The 14,988-nt window shown below is 45.3% G+C and overlaps 1 protein-coding gene across 2 annotated transcripts in view; it reads left to right on the forward strand.

The window, feature by feature from the left end:
- The first annotated feature begins 1,207 nt into the window (after positions 1-1,207).
- Positions 1,208-14,988, forward strand: part of LRRC1 (leucine rich repeat containing 1) — a 682,152-nt gene continuing 668,371 nt past the window's right edge. For both annotated transcript variants that reach the window (XM_082250231.1, XM_082250232.1), the window contains exon 1: positions 1,208-1,677. In XM_082250231.1, the coding sequence (XP_082106357.1) occupies positions 1,435-1,677 (243 nt within the window). In that variant the 5' untranslated portion in view covers positions 1,208-1,434. The remainder of the gene's footprint in view (positions 1,678-14,988) is intronic.

Here is a 14,988-nt window from a genome sequence, read left to right on the forward strand (position 1 = left end):
AGGGGGCGCGCTGGTCATTCTGCATTGAAAGGGGGCACGCTGGTCACTGTGCATTGAAAGGGGGCACGCTGGTCTCTGCATTGAAAGGGGGCACGCTGGTCACTGCATTGAAAGGGGGCACGCTGGTCACTGCATTGAAGGGGGCACGCTGGTCACTGTGCAATGAAAGGGGGCATGCTTGTCACTGTGCAATGAAAGGGGGCATGCTTGTCACTGTGCATTGAAAGGGGGCACGCTGGTCACTGTGCATTGAAAGGGGGCACGCTGGTCACTGTGCATTGAAAGGGGGCACGCTGGTCACTGCATTGAAAGGGGGCACGCTGGTCACTGCATTGAAGGGGGCACGCTGGTCACTGTGCATTGAAAGGGGGCACGCTGGTCACTGTGCATTGAAAGGGGGCACGCTGGTCACTGCATTGAAGGGGGCACGCTGGTCACTGCATTGAAGGGGGCACGCTGGTCACTGTGCAATGAAAGGGGGCATGCTTGTCACTGTGCATTGAAAGGGGGCACGCTGGTCACTGCATTGAAAGGGGGCACGCTGGTCACTGCATTGAAGGGGGCACGCTGGTCACTGCATTGAAGGGGGCACGCTGGTCACTGTGCAATGAAAGGGGGCATGCTTGTCACTGTGCAATGAAAGGGGGCACGCTTGTCACTGTGCATTGAAAGGGGGCACGCTGGTCACTGTGCAATGAAAGGGGGCATGCTTGTCACTGTGCATTGAAAGGGGGCACGCTGGTCACTGTGCAATGAAAGGGGGCACGCTTGTCACTGTGCATTGAAAGGGGGCACGCTGGTCACTGTGCAATGAAAGGGGGCATGCTTGTCACTGTGCATTGAAAGGGGGCACGCTGGTCACTGTGCAATGAAAGGGGGCACGCTGGTCACTGTGCATTGAAAGGGGGCACCCTGGTCACTGTGCAATGAAAGGGGGCATGCTTGTCACTGTGCAATGAAAGGGGGCACGCTGGTCACTGTGCATTGAAAGGGGGCACGCTGGTCATTCTACAGGCACGCTGGTCACTGTGCATTGAAAGTCAGAACTGGTTACTAAAATGTTTGAATCCCACCACTGGATATAGGTATGTAATGTGATGTAGTGAATAGCTCCCCCTGAGTGAGAAGCAGGGCGGAGTCAGGCTGTGTCGTCACGTCTGTAGGGATGCGGGGATTCCTATGTGCGCTCTAATCCGGTGTTCTCCATGTGTACAGTACACACAGGGGGAGGGAGGGAAGGCCGGCACACAGCACTCCTATATGACTAACTAGGAGCTCCATAGTCCCGGCCGGGATTCCCATGTTACTTCCTGCTGTCACCGAGCCTTCCACCCGGCCCGGAGGATCTCCATTGTGACCAAGTGAGGGGGCGGAGCGCTGAATTATTGGGAGTTTACAAAGTTCCCCGTCCATACACCTTCATGGTGACATTGGATGGTGACGTGCGGTACCGGGCTGGATCAAGGAAGTGCGGGCTTACCTGTGAAGGGGGGAGATCCGGGGGGCCTGATGTTCGGAATGTTCCATTGCATCCCCCTGTGGCGGTGTAACCGTCATGTGGAGTCCGTGGATAAGAGGCACTGCTCCCTACTTACCGTCCCCGAGGAGATCTACAGGTACAGCCGGAGTCTGGAGGAGCTACTACTGGATGCCAACCAACTCAGAGAGCTGCCCAAGGTGAGCCATGGGGGGGGAACCACCCCACCCCACCATCCATCAAACCTACCTAACTTTTTCCCCTTATTTCCCATTGAGTAAGGAAAAGTTACACCCCCCCTTTTCAGTTTCTTTTATACAGATTTCCCTTCACTTCCTGTCCTGGTGGCCCAACAGGAAGTGAGGACACCCCCCTAAATTCCTCAGAACTTTGCTCACCAATAGAAGGTTTAACCTTGCCTCTTGCTTTGGCATCAACTCTCTAGGTTCACATCTATGAGTGTGCGGTTTTTAAATGTTTTTGATGTCTTTGTGCTTCTACCCAGGATACTGATTGTTAAAGTGGTAGTCAAGTCTTTTTAAGGCCTGTTTCAAACTTGTATGACCTGAAAGTCGCACAACACTGCTGCTGTGCGACTCTTCTGTGTAATCTTGGGGTCTATGGACTTCAAAACGCATCAAAGTCAGACCAAAGTAGTGCAAGGGCTTCTTTGAAGTCGCACAGATATGAATAGTACTCGTTGGATATCATGGGGTGCGACTTTGCAGCCCCAAGTCGAAGGACAAGCCGCACAAGTGTGAAAGGGACCTAAATAACAAGTGTGTACTTACCTGCCCTGTGCACTGAAACTATATAGAGCAGGCCCAGACCCTCAGTTTCTGGGGTCCCCCGCTGGCACTGAAACTATATAGAGCAGGCCCAGACCCTTAGTTTCTAGCGTCCCCCGCTGGCACTGAAACTATATAGAGCAGGCCCAGACCCTCAGTTTCTAGGGTCCCCCGCTGGCACTGAAACTATATAGAGCAGGCCCAGACCCTCAGTTTCTAGGGTCCCCCGCTGGCACTGAAACTATATAGAGCAGGCCCAGACCCTCAGTTTCTAGGGTCCCCCGCTGGCACTGAAACTATATAGAGCAGGCCCAGACCCTCAGTTTCTAGGGTCCCCCGCTAGCACAGAAACTATATAGAGCAGGCCCAGACCCTCAGTTTCTAGGGTCCCCCGCTGGCACTGAAACTATATAGAGCAGGCCCAGACCCTCAGTTTCTAGGGTCCCCCGCTAGCACAGAAACTATATAGAGCAGGCCCAGACCCTCAGTTTCTAGGGTCCCCCGCTGGCACTGAAACGATATAGAGCAGGCTCAGACCCTCAGTTTCTAGGGTCCCCCGCTGGCACTGAAACTATATAGAGCAGGCCCAGACCCTCAGTTTCTGGGGTCCCCCGCTGGCACTGAAAAGATATAGAGCAGGCCCAGACCCTCAGTTTCTGGGGTCCCCCGCTGGCACTGAAAAGATATAGAGCAGGCCCAGACCCTCAGTTTCTAGGGTCCCCCGCTGACACTGAAACTATATAGAGCAGGCCCAGACCCTCAGTTTCTAGGGTCCCCCGCTGGCACTCGTGGCTCCTCCTCTTCTCCAAGTGCCCCCATAGCAAGCTACTTTCTCTGAGGGCACTTGTGCAGGCTCGTGCCTGAACGTCCATCGACACAGACAGCGCAGCTCTGCCCCACCTCCCACTTTTTTCATTTTTTGACTGATAGCAGCGGGGGCCAATGGCTTCTGTCCTGTGAGAGCTGGGAGACGACTTACGCGAGGGCCAATGGCTTCTGTCCTGTGAGAGCTGGGAAAGAAGACTATGGACAGGCACAGCGTGGGAGTGGTAAATATAAGGGGGGGGGGGGGGGATATCGATGTTTAAACATATATATTATTTTTTTTTTTTTTAAGCTTTAAATGGGTTGTAAAGTCAGAAGGAGTTTTGTCTTAATGCATTCTTTGCATTAACATATTTTGTATGCAGCAGTACCCCTAATACTTACCTGAGCCCCATCTCTAACCAGTGATGTTGCAGTAGCGTCTCAGCTGCCGGGATTCTTCCTCATTGGCTGAGACTGCAGTGCGCCACCATTGGCTTCCACTGCTGTCAATCAAAGTTAGTGAGCCAATGAGGAGGCCAGGCCGCGGCTCTGTGTCTGAATGGACACACAGAGCTAGGGCTCGGCTTGGGTGCCCCCGTAGCAAGCGGCTTGCTGTGGGGGCACTCAGCAGGAGGGAGGGGCCAGGAGCAGCGAAGAGGGACCAGAGAAGAGGAGGATCCAGGCTGCTCTGCGCAAAACCAACTGCACAGAAGAGAGAAGTATAACATGTTTGTTATTTTTAACTAAACAAACCCCACGACTTTATCACTTTAATGCAGTTCTCTTTAGTGCGACTTGTCATTCAACTTGGGACATATAAAGTCAGAAACCGTGTATTTTATTGGCCACAGCAGCAACTCCAGCGACTTGAATGCCATAAAATGTAATAAGTCGCACTGAAAATGGCGCAACTTTGTGAGAATGGAGCCTTAGGGTAAAAAAGGTTTAGGCTTTAGGATCACTTTGAACACAAAACCCTACTAAAAACGCATGTACATGCATTTTTGATGCAGTTTTATTGAAGTCTATCAAGCTAGAATTGCACCATGCTGCGAGTATAAAAAATAAAAATAAACTGCCGAAAACTGCATAGAGTTGAATAGGACCCAAAGGGAATACCTTTAATTGGATTGTGGAGCATTTCTTCGAATGCACCAAAAAATGCACAGTTGTGAACCTAGCCTAAGGCTTCTTTCCCAGTAGCAGTAGTTTCCACCCCCTCCCCCCCCTGAAAAGCAGTTGATAGTGGATCACTTTTAAGGGGACAGTGGAAGGACGCGTGCAGGCATCCTGCCACCTGCTGATGGCTGTTTTCTTTTTTTGGCATTGCATTGTGGGAAGGTATCACAACTTTGAGCCAAGCACAGTTGTGCAGGTTGCGCAAAGCCACACAGTAAAGCACATTGCTCTTCAACACACATACAAGGGTGTGTGAAAATGGACGTCCCTGTAGCCGCACATTGAAGCAACGATTGTATAGGAAATGGTTTGACAGCACTCTAGTGTCAGCGGATAAAAAGTCTTTATTTCTCCAAAAACTGGAGCGGCATCCACTCCTTTGTGATAGCACATTGAGGCAAACCAATTTGTGACAGTATATGGCAGCCTGGGCTCCAGCCAGGCCACGCCTCCAACATGTTTTGCTCCGCCCCTTGGAGCTTAATAATGGGATTCCTAATGGCACCCCCAGGCATCAGCAAATGGGGCATGTGTTGGGGCATGCATTTTCAAAAAGAGTCAGGGATGGGTACAGCAGCCCACACAAGTGTGAACCTACATTTACTTTAAGCGGAACTAAATTCTACAATTTATTAGTTATGAAAAAACAGTTCCATTCCGGCATGTGCTGGGAATGTAACTGTCACATTTGTTTGTGCTCTAAACCCAACTGTCAAACCAGCAAATGGCTGGAGTCATAACTGATCACATGTGCGGCACCATGGCAGTTACACATCAAACCAAGTCCAAGATGGCTCTCTGAAACTGTGAGTGAGCCCTTACACACAGTGCTTTGTAACGCACTACACTGCATTGCGGTAGGCTGTGGCGCTTAGTGTTATGATGTCTTTAAAAAGGAAAAAAAAGTTGTGACAGGACATCACATCACCCCTAAATTGGTGACAACGCACACCAAATGGTATGAATATGCCCTTACAGTACATGTGACAGTAGAAGCTTTTTTTTTTTTCTGTTACCTGTCTTTGAAGTTGTTCCATATTGTATGATTGACCACTGACAAGTTTGGTGAGCAGTCTAGTGTAGAGGAATGGAAAGTGTGTAATTGTTACATATTATTTTCTCTGAGTACTGACAAAGAAGAATGGAAAGTGTGTACAGTGCTTTGAAATGGTACTCATACTCCTTGAAATATTCCACATTTTGTCACAATACAGCCAAAAACATTAATGTGATTTTATGTGATAGACCGACACAAAGTGGCACATAATTGTGAAGTGGAAGGAAAATGATAAATGTTTTTCATAATTGTTTACAAATATGTGAAAAGTGTGGCGTGCATTTGTATTCAGGCCCCCTGAGTCAATACTTTGTAGAACCACTTTTCGCTACAATTTCAGCTGCAAGCCTTTTTGGGGATGTCTCTACCAGCTTTACACATCTACAGAGTGACATTTTTGCCCATTCTGCTTTACAAACCGCTCAAGCTCTGTCGGATTGGATGGAGAGCGTCTGAACCACAATTTTCAAAACTTGCCACAGATTCTCAATAGGATTTAAGTCTGGACTTTGACTGGGCCATTCTAACGCATGAATATTCTTTGATCTAAACTATTCTATTGTAGCTCTGGCTGTATGTTTAGGGTTGTTGTCCTGCTGGAAGGTGAACCTCCACCCCAGTCTCAAATCTTTTGCAGACTCTAAGGGCTCTTTCACACAGGAGATCAGTTTTTTGGCTCCGTTCCTGTCCTTTTTTTTTTTTTTTCCACAGAGTGGATGACACTTGTGTCATCCGCTCCGTATGTCCGCATATCATCCCATCCGTTTGCGGATGATATACGGACATAATGTAAGTCTATGGGCATTGCGGATGACACCGCTGACATCAGATTTTGCTTCCTTTACATTTTTTGAACGGAGGAAAAATAGGGTTCTGTTCCGTTCCAGGAAACGGAACAGAACTGAAAGGAAGAAAATCGGATGTCAGCGGATGGTATTCCGCTGACATCCGCAATGACATTGACATACATTATGTCCGTAAATCATCCGCAAAAAAATAGGATGATTTGCGGACATACGGAGTGCCCGTGTGAAAGGGCCCTAACAGGTTTTATTCTAAGATTGCCCTGTATTTGGCTCCATCCATCTTCCCATCAACTATGACCAGCTTCCCTGTCCTTGCTGAAGAAAAGCATCCCCATACCATGATGATGTGCAGTGTTAGTTTTCCACTACACAGCATTTTGCTTTAAGGCCAAAAGGTTAAATTTTGGTCTTATCTGAGCAGAGCACCTTCTTCCACATGTTTGCGGTGTCCCCCATATGGCTTCTTGCAAACTGCAAACGGGACTTATTATGGCTTTCTTTCCACTCTTCCATAAAGGGCAGATTTGTGGAATGCACGGCTAATAGTTGTCCTGTGGACAGATTCTCTCACCTGAGCTGTGGATCTCTGCAGCTCCTCCAGAGTTACCATGGGCTTCTTGGCTGTTTCTCTGATTAATGCTCTCCTTGCCCGGCCTGTCTGTATAGGTGGACAGCCATGTCTTGGTAGGTTTGCAGTTGTGCCATACTCTTTCTATTTTTGGATGATAGATTGAACAGTGCTCCATGAGATGTTCAAAGCTTGGGATATTTTTTGATAACCGAACCCTGCTTTTTTTTGATTGATTTTTTGATAACCGAACCCCACAATGTAATCCCTGACCTACTGTATGTGGTGATACTTGGCCTTCATGATGCTGTTTGTTCACTAAGGCCCTGTTTACACCTGAGTGTATGTCAGCTCGTAAAACGCTCATCTCTGAAGTCTCGAAATGCCCATCAAGAAAAATCCTATTCATTTCAATGGCCCCTGTTCACAAATGAGCATTTTGTCGCCTGAAGCAAAATGGCTGAAGCTCCAAAAAGTACCTGAGCTTCTTTTTTGGCAGATTACAAGCATTGTTTTTAGATGTCAGGGCCTGCCTCCAAACACCTGCAAAAAACTCCTTTAATAAAAGCCCAAAAAAAGCCTGAAAATGATACGCTCAGGTGTGAATGGAGCCTAACAAACCTATGAGGGCTTCACAGAACAGCTGTATTTATACTGAGATTAAATTACACACAGATGGACCCCATTTACTAATTAGGTGACTTCAGAGTAAAGGAGGCTGAATACAAATGCATGCCACACTTTTCCGATATTTGTAAACTTTTTCAAAATCATTGTTCTTCAACTTCACAATTATGTGCCACTTTGTGTTGGCCTATCACATAAAATCCCAATAAAATAAATTTACATTTTTGGTTGTAACATGACAACATGTGGAAAATTCAAGGGGTATGAATATTTTCTCAAGGCACTGTAAAGTGGGGTACACACTAGTAGAAAATCTGCCGAAAATTCCCGTCCGAGGTAAAATCGTCCGATTTTCGCCTAGTGTGTACCCAACTTTCAGCATTCAGATGCCGACATTTTCAATGAAAAAAAACGGAGGGAAAAACGCCCCAGACGACCGATTTTCGTTTAATGTGTATGCAGTACGTCCGTGAAAAATCGGATACGAAAGACCGCACATGATCTGAAGTTGCTGACAACCTGGAAGTCTAGGAACAAATGTGCCAAAAAAAAGAAAAATCGGACGAGAAATTTTGTGAACATTTATGCACTGTCAACTAAAAACTGTTATGAACGCTGAGCAAGAGAGAAAAATCGGAGGATATTTCGTCTGATTTTCGTCAAGTGTGTACGGCCCATAATTGTTAGACATTATTTTGTGTGAGCACTGACAATGTTCGGTGACTAGGCTGAAGTGAAATGAATGTCTCCTCAGGTTCCAGGGAGGTGAAATGACTGGTGGCCTATGGCAGTCCAGGTAGAAGGCCTGCCTCTAGAACAGCACGTTCCTGTGTTCATCATGAGTAGAGGACTCGGTGGGAGGGAGTGGGGGAAGTTCTCAGGTTCTATTACTGCTCCCGTATTCCCAGCTGCTGTGTGTCCTGGAATTCAGCACTCCTGTGTGCGAGGTGCAGTGTGTGTAGTCATTGTGTGTTATACGGCTTCTTCTAGAAGCTTTCCACTCAGCAGTATGGAGTGACGGTTACATAATTAGGAGCAATCTGTTGTTTACGTGTACGGCTTCTAATATTTTCACTTGGCTCAGTGCTGCTTCCTAGTATTCCATCAGTGTGTTTTCTGAGGAGCAATATGGGAGGCTTCTTGACGCTTTGAACAGTCAGAAAAATCGATGGTTGACACACAGGTTACTGTACTTGTACAACATTCTGACTTATTAACCATTTGACCTCTGGGAGGTTTTACCCCTTTCATGACCAGGCCATTTTTTGCTATTCAGCACTTCACTACTTTAACTGGCAATTGTGTAGTGATAAAATACTGTACCCAGATGAAATTTATATCTTTTTATTTTTTTTTCTTTCACTAATAGACCTTTCATTTGGTGGCATTTGATCATCACTGGGTTTTTTTTTTTATTATATAAACAAAATATACTGAAAATTTTGAAAATAATATATTTTCCACTTTCTGTTATAACACACACATGCAATAAAATCACATTTCTTCATAAATTTAGTCCAAAATGTATCCTGCTATTTGTCTTTGGTTTAAAAAAAAAAAAAAAAAAAAAATCACAATAAGTGTATAATAATTGGCTTGTGAGAAAGTTCTATTGTCTACAAACTGACATATACTACTTTACGCAGCTGTAGACACTATATTTGTAATGATGGTGATCAGCGACTGAGCCCTCCTTCACACTGAACGCAGCTTTGAAATCGTGCAACGTCTGAACGCGCACAAATTCAAAGCTGCATTTCAGTCCGACTTTGGGGGGTGACTTGAAAGACATCTGTGCAGCTTCATGCACAGATGTCTATTAAAGTCGCCCCTGAACTCGCCAAACGAGTGCAGGAACTGCTTTTGGAAATCGGTGTGGCGCTGCAAAGTCGGCATTGCACTGATTTGGGACGGTGCCATTGCCAGCAATAGGCTGCGATTTGACATGTCATATCGCGCCGATGTGAATGGGGGCTTATAGTGTGGCGGAAAATCTGACGCTAACAGACACTAGCTGGGAGGAACACTGACACTAATTATGTTAATAGTGATAATATTGTACACTATACCAGTGTTTCTCAACTCCGGTCCTCAGGGCACACTAACAGGCCAGATTTTAGGTGTTACCTTAGGGAGATGCAGACTAGAATACTGCAATCACTGAGCAACAAATGATATCACCTGTGATGGATTTCAGTTTTCTTGCAAACCTGGCCTGTTAAGCCTCGTACACACGCAACGATTGTTGGCCGACCGATCGACCGTCTTTTGTCCAGTGTTGTTGTGTTGGTTGAAATGTGCTCTAGGCTGCACACGAATTTTAGCGGCCAAAAAAAACCAACTTCAGAAGTGATGTCATGTGCTGGTTTACTTTCCGTGTGTTTTTTCTTCTCTGAGCATGCCCAGTCTTGCTCATCTGATTTTTGTCTGCCGAAATCTGTACTGACTGACGAAAAATTGGCCGTTCTGTTGACAGCCAACAAAAATTTTATAGCATGCACACCAGATTTTGTTCGGCCGAAAAGTTGCAGTCGGTTGTCGGAAGCATCATACTAACAAGCCAAAAATCGGCCGATCGGACGTTGGCCGAAAATTTAACAAATCGTTGCGTGTGTACGAGGCTTTAGTGTGCCCTGAGGACCGGAGTTTAGAAACGCTGCACTATGCTAATGACATTGGCTGGGAAGGGTTTATCATCAAGAGGTTTACTGTGTGTCTCACAAGTGTAATGTGTTCTGATTTTACTCACAGATCTGGCTGCTTTTTCTTCCTGAAGTCGGATTTGATTTCAGGGAGAAGAAGCAGACAGATCTCAGTCTGTGTAGATGGTTCTGTGTGTTTTGTCAACACAGAACTTTGTGCTGTTATTTGCCACAGCCAATCAGCAGGTTTCAGCCATAAATCATTAGCTAAAATCTACTGGCAAACCTGCGCTGTGTCCAGACACACCCAAACCTGGAAGAAAGACTGCAGTGTACAGGTATGTTGCCTGGCTGTGCTGCCTGTCCACAGAAAATGTACTGTGGGCGACAAGCAGTTAAAGAAGAACTAAAGGCTGATTTAAAAAAAATAAATAAAATCAGTGGTGTGCAGTATCACTAGGTAATCTTTATTGATGTTCTGGTTTCTTTCAAATGAATGGAAATGTGTCCTCTCAAAATTGTCCAAATCCAGTGTTTTCCAGTGTGACAGTGCTTCAGCCCAGCAATCCCACATTGTCAGTTTGCATTGGACTACAGAGTGACGCAGCGATGTAATGTGGTCATATGGGATTGTTACTGTACAAATGCACTTCAGTCATCTCTGCTGCAGCACCACCCAGCACTGCATGCTTTGCTTGGCACTTGGCAGCATATTTACTATGCCCATAGGGCTGCACGGGCCATAGATTTCCATACTTCCTGATAGCATGGAGAAGCCTTGGATAACCTCACAATTTACACCCTCTGCACTCAGGCAGCAGCGCTCATGGGGAGTGTCGTAATTGTAAATGGAGGAGTGCAAAATATGCATAATGTTATAATGTTAGGCCTCATGCACACAAATGTTTGCAGGCATAAAATATGTCTAGCGTTATACACAGTGTTTTCCTGCACCCCACAGCTAGAGGTGGAGCGTTCAGCTGGTCCTAGAAATGAATGGCTATAGCTCTAATAAAGTGTGACTAATAAACAAATAGAAAAAGGGGGTTGGATAATTTTGAGAATTAGATTTGTTTTTGTTCTTTTATGGATCTATAATTATGTAATTTTATAGGTGTGTTTTTCTTGAGGAGAAAGTAAGAGATAGCTGTAATAAAGCGTGACTAATAAACAAATAAAAAATGTAATAGAAATAAATGGCTATAGGCACCTGCACCCATGTAAATGATGATGCTTCAGTGTTTACCTGCGCATGCACATACAATTATTATTATTTTTTTCTAAACGCAAAACATCTATGTTCAGGAAATACATCCTACACATGTGCACAGGTAAATGCCAGAGCACAGACTTATCTGCATATTTATGGGGGCTGGGGCATGCAGACATTCTCTATGGCCAGCTGTGTGCTCTACCTACTTCTCCCCTGGCACAGGAAAGCACGGATGCATATTTTATACCTGCAAACTTCTAAAGGCTTGTAGCCCTATACTGCAGAATGCTGTTGAATGTTTAAATTGAAGGGCTGACATGTAGAACTTAGTTGTACTTTGGGTCAACCCAAGGCTGGCTTTGGTCAAGGTGCTGCACATACAGTGGGTATAGAAAAGGATCACCCTCTTTAATATAATCACATTTCGTTGCTTTGCAGCCTGAAATGAAGGCAGACACAGTTTTTGGTTTTATCCAGCTGTATGTACTAGTGCAACTTATGAAATTCTAGTGAAGGATAGAACGCCAGCATGTCAGAAAAAATAAAGTTCAAAAACCAAATCCCTGAGTTGGAAAAGGTCACCCCTCCTTCCTAAAAACGACTTTTAAACTTAATCGGGTGTAGCTAATCACCTTCTTAATGGCACACAAAGCCATTTGACTTTCAACTGATTGGCTGTGGTCATTTTGATTAGCTCAGCATAAAAATAGCTTTCCTGGAGCATTTCAGTCCCTGATAGTGCACTTGAAGCAAACAATCAGCTTTGGGTGCTAGAGCACTGTCACCAGGATCTCTGGGATAAAGCTGTGGACAGAAACAAGTCAGGATATGGAAAACAAAAAAAGATTTCAAAGCTTCATAAATGCCTAGAAGCACAGTGAAGTCTATTAGGAAGTGGAAGGTATTTGATGCAACGCAGACCCTCCCTGGATCAGGACGTTGCTCCAAACTGGATAAAAGAGCCAGAAGGAAACCAGTCAGAGAAGCTTCCAAGAGGCCTACAGCACCTCTGAAGCAGTTGCAGGACTTTATGACAAGAGTAGTCATTGTGTGCATGTGATAGCAATATCACAAATTCTCTACAAATGTGGCTTGTATGGGAGGGTTGCTAGAAATAAATCCACCCCTCAAAGGCCAAATGCAATCATGACTGAGCTTTGCCAAAACACACCTTGAAGATTCTGAGACCACATGGAAAAATGTTTTCTGGTCAGATGAGACTAAAATTGAATTATTTGATCTTAACACCAAACTATATGTCTGGCGAAAATCCACTATAGCTCACTATCCAAATTACACCATTCCTACAGTAAAGCATGGAGGTGGTAATATCCTGTTATGGGGGTGTTTCTCTGCAGCAGGGACGGGAGCACTTGTCGGGATAGAAAGAAACATACATGAGGCAAAATACCATCAAATTCTTAAGGCAAATCTGCTGCCCTCTGCCAGAAAGTTGTCAAAAGCTAGGTTTACCTTCCAACATAAAAGTGATCCGAAGCACACAGCAAAAATGACCACACAGTGGTTAAAGGAGAAAAAGGTGAATGTCCTTGCATGGCCTAGTCAGAGTCCAGACTTTAACCCCATTGAAAATCTGTGGAATGAAAGAAGAATTGGCCCTTGAAATGCATTGGACACAACGCCTCTTTTCGTTGTCACCGTACTGTTAAGAATGAGGAATAATGGACTTTTGAGCACATCGTCTGGCTGGCTGTATGATGTGTAAAGTCAGATATGGAAGGGAGTAAGTGGCTTATAACCTAGCATGGGAATTATGTTCTAAGCAAATTTTAAGGGCCCGTTCACATCACATGCAGTGCTTTTTTTTTTTTTTTTTTTTGTTTGCTCTGCATCAAAAATGCATGGAAAGTAGGTTATATGCATTCCAATGGCATAGTTCACACCAGTGCAGTGCCTTCCAGTGTCTCAGTTCCAGGAAAAAAAAAGTAAAACAAAAAGCATCAAAAACGCACTAAACTCAGTACAGTAAAAAAAAAAAGCATCTGGAAACGCATTAAAAACATGCATGCAGATATGCATCCAAAAATGGATCTGGAGTGCGTTTTTGTGGTGTGAACTGGCCCCTAATCTTAAAGCGGAGTTCCGGGCACAGATGTCATTTTTTGCTGAACATACCCCCGGGACAGTCAGGGCTAGCACATTCCACAATGGCTAGCCTCTGATCTGTCCCGGTTCGCACTTACCTTTTAGAAGAAATACTTACTTAGAAAATTTCTTCCACAGCGTTTCCATCTCTGTTGTGGGCAGCTGAAGCCGGCGCGGTCCTCTTCTGTCTTCTTCCGCGTCTTCGTGTCCCAGAATGCACTGCACCAGCCCCTCTCGTCACTTCCGGTGCGGCGCCGCATTCCTAAACAGCTTCTGGGCATGCCCAGAAGCTGTTTAGTAGGGTAATGCGGCGTCGCCCGGAAATGACGAGCGGGGCCGGTGCCGTCGCATTGATTCCTGGGAGCTATGACGTTTAGCTCCCAGGAATCATCGCGAGGCAGGAAGTGACGGGGTGAGCCTCGGCGCTGGAGGAGGAAGCAGTCATAGGTGAGTATTTACGATCTTCAATAAAAAGGTAAAATAAAAAAAATAAAAATAACTATCCAATTCCTTTTCAGGTGAGCTCTACCTAGCGGAGGGGCACAAAAAAAAAAAAATCGTTTTTGTGCCCGGAACTCCGCTTTAAGTTTTCTAATGCAGTGATGGTATTTTTAAAGGGGTAACCTACAATATTTTCTTTGACTTGTGCTTTCACACGGGCGGTGTGCCCGACGGACTGTGTTTTGCTCAGCGGGGAGAGCAGGTGGATAACGGCTCCTTCTCCACTCTGTGTGCTGAGACTGAGCTGTCAGAGCCCTGCTTTCCTGTATGGGAGATCGGATGAGAATGGACCGCATGTCCGTTTTCAACCGATCTGATCCGATTCTCCAGACCAGGGATCCTCAAACTACGGCCCTCCAGCTGTTGTGGAACTACAGATCCCATGAGGCATTGTAAAACTGACATTCACAGACATGACTAGGCATGATGGTAATTGTAGTTCCTGAACAGCTGGAGGGCCATAGTTTGAAGACCCCTGCTCCAGACAGCTGGAAAATAGGGTTTTCATCCATCTGGATTTCATGGACCAGATTGGATCAGAAAGCAGAGGGTGTCAGCGGAGATGTCTCTGCTGACATCAGCCGCTCTATAGGGATGCATGGAGTGTTCGATCCGGTCCACCTGAAGAACTAACAGGCTGACTGGATCGGAAAGCCCACGTGAAAGGAGCCTTACAAAATGGTGTAAAGAAGGCTGACAAATAAAACAACCTTTTTTTTTTTTTTTTTTTTTTTTTTGGTTTTGAAAAGGTTATATTAATTTACATTCCAAGAGAGAAATGTTGTCACCATAAACAAATGTTATTTAGCACGTCAGAGCACTGGCTTTCCAGGTTGACCAGACACCACATTACTGTTTATATACTATGTTGACAATGTAACACGAGTAATGACATCGTTCTTAGTAAACCAGTGATTATTGGAGAGATTTTCAGGGATTTTCCAGCAGGGCAATCTGTGTGATCCTCTCAACAATAGAGCAGCCATGGCCTATAAATGTTCTAGTTTTGGTATGACTTATGGCTCCAGTAATCGCAACCAGAAAATTTGGTATTTTTGTTCCATCTGTACAGCCAGCCTAAAACTACACCTAATATTTCTTCAAAGTTGAGCTTTATATCAATTTACCGGGATGGTTATATTGCTACTGTTTCTTTTGTTGGGACTTCTTGCTTGGCTTATGAATGAACTTGTCCAGGGCAGTCAAGCAGCCTGAAA

This window comes from Pelophylax lessonae (assembly GCF_965119305.1).
Source record: "Pelophylax lessonae genome assembly, chromosome: 3".
NCBI lineage: Eukaryota > Metazoa > Chordata > Amphibia > Anura > Ranidae > Pelophylax > Pelophylax lessonae.